The 8,716-nt window shown below is 43.8% G+C and overlaps 1 protein-coding gene across 1 annotated transcript in view; it reads left to right on the forward strand.

The window, feature by feature from the left end:
* LOC142153276 (perilipin-2-like) overlaps positions 1-8,504 on the forward strand; it is a 63,679-nt gene extending 55,175 nt beyond the window's left edge. Inside the window, exon 9 of the mRNA XM_075210721.1 lies at positions 8,278-8,504. Coding sequence (XP_075066822.1) covers positions 8,278-8,445 — 168 coding nt within the window. The 3' untranslated portion in view covers positions 8,446-8,504. The remainder of the gene's footprint in view (positions 1-8,277) is intronic.
* Positions 8,505-8,716: the final 212 nt, after the last annotated feature.

Here is an 8,716-nt window from a genome sequence, read left to right on the forward strand (position 1 = left end):
TGGGACTCTGGTCCTCAATGTAGTAGTAATTCTGAGTCCTAATGTTAGTCCTGTGCAACGCACAGCTGGCTTTTATTGACAATTGCACTTTTGCTTATGAAATATATGTACCCTTACCGGTATGGTTTATTGACAACCTACAACTCTGCTTCGACTTGGCATTCCTCCCAGTGTGGAATCTAAACGATTTACTAGTGAGCAATTTTCAGAGCGCCTAAAGTCCACAGAGCTGAGACACAGGACTAACATTATGACGCAGAATTACTACATTGAGGACCAGAGTCCCATTTGCAGGCCATATGTTGCATTTATGTTTGTGTTAATGTTCTGGCCAGAACGATTATTCTGCCTAAATCACCAAGAAAGATATTTGATTATACATCAGCCTACTAATCGCATTACACTTATAGCCACCTCTCTAGTGCTGCAAAATCTCTCCTTTACCAATGCGAGTACAGTAGCTTAAGAGGGTTGAACTCCTAAATTTAGGCCATCTTCAGGTTTGCTCTACAGAGGAAAGGTTTGGTTTACTGGGTCTCTTGAGTTGACCTAAATTTATCCACACCCACAATTCAAAACATTGTTTTGCTGTCCAATAATAACAAATCGGTAGCAATATGCATGCTCATCAGCAATTTCACACAACTGAAAAAGGCAGTCCTGAGAGCTTACTTTGGGTCCAGTTAATTTAAAAGTAGGGATCTTTTAATTTGCCTGCCACAGGTACCCAATACTGCATGTCTGAAAGAACTAGTTAGTAGGAGCAGTGAATATGCAACAACTGTCTCGGCCTCCTTGTGATGCAGCCTGTTCCTACTAAAAGAAAATAAGTAGGACTACAGCTATGCACAAGAGATGAATGCAAGCTTGTGGATTGACATTGGCTGCAATTTATATACTGTCTTGACAGCCTATTTAATTTTTTGTATGGAATTCTACTTTAACTGAAGACAAGCGATCTCACTTAAGTATCAAGTATGCAGTTATAGTAGTATACTTATTCTAAAGTAATGCTTTAGTAGGTCATGGGCTCCACATATGCTGTACATGGGTTCAGTCTTAGGGATGTGCACGGGCGACTTATGAGGTCTTGTGTTTTGGATCCGGATTTTCTCGATGTTTTGGGTTCAGATTTGTTTTGCAAAACACCTGCCGAAAGGTTTTGGTTTGGATTTAAGGTTTTGGATTCGAATTTTTTTTTTGAAAAAAAGCATAAAAAGTTTAATCAATTTTTTGGGCTTATTTTCACTCCTACGCTATTGACCTCAATAACAAGCATTTCCACTAATTTACCGTGTATTCTGAACACCTCACAATATAGTTATTAGTCCAAAACGTTGCAACGAGCTATCTTTCTGGACTGCGTAGTGGAGTGGTCCCTACAATATAAGAAAACCATCAACTGGTATGAATCGCACCAATAATCTACCTGGACTGCGTAGAGGAGTGGGTCACCACAATATATATAAGAAAACCCTGAACTTGTATGATTCGCACCAATAATCTACCTGGACTGCGTAGAGGAGTGGGTCACCACAATATAAATTAAAAAACCCTACACAGGTCTGAATTCCACCCAAAAAGTTTATGGACTGCGTAGTGTAGTGTTCCCCACAATATTATTTAAAATTTTTGCAGCAACAGTCAACGTTGTTTAATATCTGATACACCTCTATCTGGACTGCATAGTGGAGTGGCCCCGGTACCCAATTTGGTACCGGGGCCACAATACCTCCTCCAAACATGGTACAGACCATTCGTCATTGAGATCCCATCAAGTATGTTAAAGACAGACAGGGTCGAAGTGTTATTGGTTGACATTGTAAACCAAAAAACTGTCCCTGTTGCACATAGTCGTGCAATGAAGACTGACTGTTTCATTTAAAGGCACCATCTTTCAAGTGTAGTGTTTGTAAGTCATATTATACTTTTGGTAAAATTGGTTTATTTTGTTCCTCTTTATGGTAACTACTAATAGAATTAAAGTATTAAATAGAAGCGGCAGTTCCTCTTTATGGGAATTAGTAATAGAATTAAAGTATTAAATAGAGTGGTATAGAGTGGTCCCCACAATATAATAATAAAACTCTCAACTGATCTGAATTCCACCAAACAAGTATCTGGACAGCGTAGTGGGGTGGCCCCGGTACCCAATTTGATACCGGGGCCACAATAAAATAAATACACCCTCAACTGGTCTGAATTCCACCAAACAAGTATCTGGACTGCATAGAGGACTGGCCACTGGGCACCACAATAAAAAAAATATAGAAAACCTTCAATAGGTCTGAATTAAACCCAAAAATAGTATCTGGACTGCATAGAGGACTGGCCACTGGCCACCACAATAAAAAATATATAGAAAACCTTCAACAGGTCTGAATTAAACCCAAAAATAGTATCTGGACTGCATAGAGGACTGGCCACTGGCCACCACAATATAATATATAGAAAACCTTCAACAGGTCAGAATTACACCCAAAAATAGTATCTGGACTGCGTAGAGTAGTGGGCACTGGGCACCACAATAAAATATATAAAAAAACCTTCAACGAGTCTGCATTACACTGCACATACGGCTGCTCCTCCATCCTCTCCATCATATACATGTTGGAGTTTCAGCATGTGAAAACCTCTTGTTTTTGATAATGTCAGTGCATTTTGAATATTTTTCAATTTGCCCCACACCACTGAATGTACTTTATCTATGATACGCATCTATCTATCTTGACTGCGTAGTGTGGTGGCCCCGGTACACAATTTGGTACCGAGGCCACAATATAATTAAAAAACCCTCCACGGGTCAGAATTCCACCAAAAAAGGGTATGGACTGCGTAGTGTGGTGTGCCCGGAACACAATTTTTTACAGTGCCAACAATATAATTAAAAAATTGGGCATCAACTGTCACCGTTGTTTAATATCTGATACACCTAAATATGGAGTGCACAGTGGAGTGGCCCCGGTAGTAAATTTGGTGCAGGGGGCCACAATACCTCCTCCAACTTCCAAGTGTAGTGTTTATAAAGACAGACAGCGTCCAAGTGTTATTAGTTGACTTTCTTAACCCTAAAATTGTCCCTGTTGCAAATATTCGTGTAATGGACAGTTACTTTTTCATTGAAAGACTCAAGCTTTCAAGTGTAGTGTTTATAAAATATAAACAACAATACAGTAGTTTTAGAGCACGTCAATACCTCTTGTTTTAAATTATGACAGGGCATTTTACTTTTGGTTTAATTTCTTGAATTTGTTTAAATTTGGTTTTACTTTTTGAACATGGCAAACGACTGTTGATTGGTCATATAATGCAAAAAAAAAAGTTCCAAGATGGAATTGTCCTTGGGCCCTCACACCCACCCTTATGTTGTTGAAATAGGACATGCACACTTTAACAAACCAATCATTTCAGCGACAGGGCCTACCAAACAACTTTGGCTGAAATGATTGGTTTGTTTGGGCCCCCACACCAAAAAAGCTATTCATCTCTCCCTGTACAGACTAAACAGGCTCTACTGAGGCAAGATGTCGTCCTCATCCTCAACCTCTGATTCCTCTCCCCCTACAGTGTGTACTTCCTCCTCATCACACATTATCAATTCGTCCCCGCTGGACTCCACAACCACAGGTCCCTCTGTACTATCTGGAGGGCAGTGCTGTACTTCATTAAGGAATTGATTATTCATTTTTATAAACATCATTTTTTCAACGTTATGAGGAAGCAACCTCCTTCGCCGCTCACTGACCAGGTTCCCTGCTGCCCTAAAAACTCTTTCCGAGTACACACTGGAGGGGGGACAACTCAGGTAAAATAGAGCCAGTTTGTACAGGGGCTTCCAAACTGCCTTTTTTTCCTGCCAGTAACAATATGGACTGTCTGACATGTCTACTTGGATGGTGTCAGCAAAGTAATCATCCACAATTTTTTCTATTGTGACAGCATCCAATGCAGCGAGAGTAGACATGTCTGCAATGGTTGGCAGGTCCTTCAGTCCGGACCAGATGTTCTCAGCATCCCCGCCAGCGCCTCTTTTGGGAAAACTGAGCTTTTTCCTCGCAGCCATAGATGTGGAAGAAAATGAGGATGGAGCTGTTGGCATGTCACGGTCCTCTTCAGAGGACAATCTCCTGACCAGCAGGTCTTTGCACCGCTGTAGACTTGTGTCCGCCGGAAACAGAGACACAACATACGCTTTAAACCGAGGATCGAGCACGGTGGCCAGAATGTATTCCTCTGACTTTAAAAGAGTGACCACCCTCTGATCCTGGCAAAGCGTACGAAGGGCTACATCCACAAGAGCTACATGCTTGGTGTAATCGCAATGGCTTACCAGCTCCTCTCTCACTTTCTCCAGCTGCTTCTGCAACAGCCTGATCAGGGGAATGACCTGACTCAAGCTGGCAGTGTCGGAACTGACTTCTCGTGTGGCAAGTTCAAATGGCTGCAGAACCTTGCACACCACGGAAATCAGTCTCCACTGCGCTTGACTGAGGCGCATCCCCACTCCTTTGCCTATGTCGTAGGTGGCTGTGTAGACCTGAATGGCCTTTTGCTGCTCCTCCATCCTCTGCAGCATATAGAGGGTGGAGTTCCAGCGCGTCACAACCTCTTGTTTGAGGTGATGGCAGGGCAGGTTCATGCTTTTTTGATGTGCCTCTAGTCTGCGGTAGGCACTGGCTGAATGCCGAAAGTGTCCAGCAATTTTGCGCGCCACCGCAAGCATCTCCTGCACACCCCTATCACTCTTGAGGTAATGCTGCACCACCAAATTAATGGTGTGGGCAAAACATGGGACGTGCTGGAAATTGCCCATATTTAATGCCCGCACAATGTTACTGGCATTGTCTGACACCACAAATCCCCATGAGAGTCTAAGTGGGGTAAGCCACTGGGAGATAATTTCCCTCAGTTTCTCTAATATGTTGTCAGCGTTGTGCCTCTTATTAAAGCCTGTAATACACAATGTTGCGTGCCTTTGCACGAGCAGCCATTTTGTAGATGCTGCTACTGATGCAGCTGTTGCTGCGGAAGGGGATGCATCTACCCAGTGGGCTGTCACAGTCATATAGTCCTTCGTTTGCCCAGAACCACATGTCCGTGGTTAAGTGGACAGTGGGTACAACCGCATTTTTTAGAGCACTTAGGACACTTGATCGTACGTCTCTGTACATTTTTGGTATCGCCTGCCTAGTGAAGTGGAATCTCGACGGGATTTGGTACCGGGGACACAATACCTCCATCAACCCTCTAAATCCCACTCCACTGATGGCGGACACCGGGCGCACGTCTAACACCAACATTGCAGTTACAGCCGCAGTTATACGCTTTGCAATAGGGTGACTACTATCGTATTTTGTGGTCATGGCAAACGACTGTTGGACGGTCAATTGTTTTGTGAAAGACTTAGCGGTCTTACGACTTCCCCTCTGGGAAGATGACAGACTAACAGCAGCAACAGCAGCAGTGGCAGTAGTAGGCGTACCGCTGCAGGATTCCTCGGATGAATCCCGTATTGAGGAGGACTCAGTCTGGCTGCTGACTTGGGCTGCAGGACTGAATCTGATGGAGATTGTGGAGGAAGTTGACGAGGAGGGTGTTGCTGGTGTGTATCCAACTGGACCACGGGATTTAGGTGTCCCTGTACCGATGAGGGTCCTAGCCCCAGTTCCTGAACTAACCACTGAACTATGAAGGTTATTCAGGTGACGTATAAGGGAGGATGTTCCTAGGTGGGCAAGATCCTTACCCCTGCTTATTTGAGCTTTACATAAGCTACATATGGTCATACATTGGTTGTCTGGATTTGGATAAAAATAACTCCAGACCGAAGAGGTGCATTTTTTGGTCTTCTGACCAGGCATGACGATGGGCTTTTTCATCCCATGGACATCAGCTGTTTCCCCCCCTGGTGCCTCATTTACAATAACCACATCACCATCCTCATCATCAAGTTCCTCCACAGCGCCAGCTACATCATCAATAGGCTCCTCCCGAGCCACCTCTTCCCGTACAGTGATGGGAAGGTCAGGCTTGACAACCACCAACACCCTTGGATTCGCCTTGAGGATTTGTGATAATTTCTCTTTAGAAGGCAGAGTTGTTTGTTGTTTTGTTGCTGACAGCATAACTCTCTTCAATTTTTTGTAGGGGGGGGGAGGAGGAGGAGGGATAAGATCCGTGGGTGAAGCTGAACCACTAGTCATGAACACGGGCCAGGGCCTAAGCCGTTCCTTGCCACTCCGTGTCGTAAATGGCATATTGGCAACTTTACGTTTCTCCTCAGATGATTTTAAGTTTCTCTTTTTGTTACTTTTTCTTAACTTGGGCTTTTTGGATTTTACATGCCCGGTACTACGAGATTGGGCATCGGGCTTGGAAGACGACGTGATGGCATTTCATCGTCTATGTCATGACTAGTGGCAGCAGCTTCAGCATTAGGAGGAAGTGGGTCTTGATCTTTCCCTACTTTATCCTCCAAATTTTTGGTCTCCATTATATGTAGCACAAGATACTGCAGAATGTGTGAACTTGGTAATATTGCAGTACCAATGGACTTATACTGCTGGATTGGTTTTGCAAATTTGGTTATAATTACTTTTTTTTAAAAAAAAAATGTATTTTAATATTTTTTATAACTTTTTTTTTTATTTTTTAAAAACTTGGGAATAATGGGGAAATAACTATGCCCTTAGAAGCACAGAGCACAGGACACAGCACCGCTGGACTGAACAGGACACAGCACAGGACCCAGCAGCACCACTGACCTCAGAAGGACAGAGCACAGGACACAGCACCACTGGACTGAGCACAGCACAGCACTGAACTGAACTGAACAGCACGAGATATAGCAGGACAGAGGACCACCTAACACACCCTCCCTCTACCCTGATCAATGCCCGAGTGAAGATGGCGGCGACTAGCGGGGAATTTATAGGATCCGAGTATCGCGAGATCCGACAACGGGATTATGAGTCAGAGCCTCAGTTTCAGATTTGAATTTGGCGCCAATACCCGGATCTGACTCGGATCAGCAACGTTCGGGTGGGCTCGGATTTCATAAATCCGAGTGCGCTCATCTCTAGTCTTAATGGTTTGTTGTTGGCAGGGAGACACATAATTTTAAAGTAAGTGCAAGCACTAGAGCTAGTTAACTGACTGGCCCCTATTTCACACATGCTAGAAAACCTATAAACGGGTGCCTTTTGTGGGGCAATAAAGGCTCCAGTCTCTATACATGAGCCAATGAATTTCCACTTGTGGCAGGTTTTTAAATGACCTGTGTCTGTATTGGAAGTTACACTACTCCATGGTATTGGTGTTCTAGGCTTAATGTTTGCTCAACTTACTTTAAATCTGAAAGGGAAAAATCACCCTGCCTACTTCAGTATCTGCATAAAGCAAAGTATCAATTGTTCAACTTTCACTCCACCCAGGCCCGGCGCTCCCATTAGGCAAGGTTAGGCACTTGCCTAGGGTGCCGGGCTCTGGAGGGCCCCACAGAATACTAAAAGACTTTAAAACTGTGCGGCGACCGCTGACCATACCTGTCACGGCCGCCGCACAGCATTCAGATGCACGGGGAGGGGGGGAAGAGGCTATTTTGTCACCACCGCTGCCTCTCTGCTCCGTCTCCGCCCCTCCACTTACTAGTGTCAGTGAGTGGAGGGGAGGAGACGGAGCAGAGAGGCGGCGGTGGTGAGACATGGTAAGGAGAGGAGGGAGGAGGGCGGCGATTTTTGCGGGGGGGGGGGGGGTGCGGCGATTTTTACGGGGGGGGGGGGGGCGCCTTTTTTAAAAATGCCTAGGGCGCCGTGGACCCTAGCTCCGGCCCTGACTCCACCACTGAAAGCACTGTGCCATGGGCCATAGGTTTTAGTGTAGCAGTAATATAAGGAATCTGTTTTAGATGTAGAGTGCCAATGTTACTGACTAAACCTAGTGACTTGACATATTTTATTCAACCAACTTCACACAATGTATTGTGGATTGTCATGGTGTTTTGTCTATGGTTTACATAATCTGTTATGTACACTCCTAGTTCTATGGCTGTATATTGGTTAATTAGATGTATTTGGAAACTGGTGCAAAGCTAGTTGTTTAAAGGTGTTGTCAGATTTTGTAACTTTTTTAGTGAATAAACAAATTAGTATTACATCCTATGCCAACTGAATATTTAACCTAGGCAAGATTTTAGAATACCCCTCACTTTCCTAAGATAGATCTCCTATGCTTGGCCTGAACTTACAGCTTAGCTAGTAAACTCTTCTCTCTTACCAGGTGCCTGACTTCACCATCACTGACCTCTCATCAGAGATGGATAACAGATATGTTGGACGTGGAAGAGGAGGAAATGGAAGACTTCACCCAGAAAAATGGGCATACCCGAAGTGTGGAATAGTATTCTACACATGGTTTGCTTTTGTAAAATGTTATGCCATTCAGTAAAAAAATAAAACAAACTCTACTTCACATTGACAATGAAATCTTACTGCAACGACTAGTCTGTTTTAGAGACTGTTGTATGTAGTGCTTAGTTTTAAAAAAACACAGCTTTGTTGTAAACAGTGGAGACACTGTGGCCGCAGTTACATTACATAGCTTATCTCAACAGTGCAATTACCAATTTGTCCTAAATATACAATTTGTACTTGTCATGCCAGTGCCTATAATATTCACATGCTTAGCTGATGGCAAATCTGGCTAATTTTGTCTTTTC

Source organism: Mixophyes fleayi, chromosome 1 (assembly GCF_038048845.1).
Source record: "Mixophyes fleayi isolate aMixFle1 chromosome 1, aMixFle1.hap1, whole genome shotgun sequence".
Taxonomy (NCBI): domain Eukaryota; kingdom Metazoa; phylum Chordata; class Amphibia; order Anura; family Limnodynastidae; genus Mixophyes; species Mixophyes fleayi.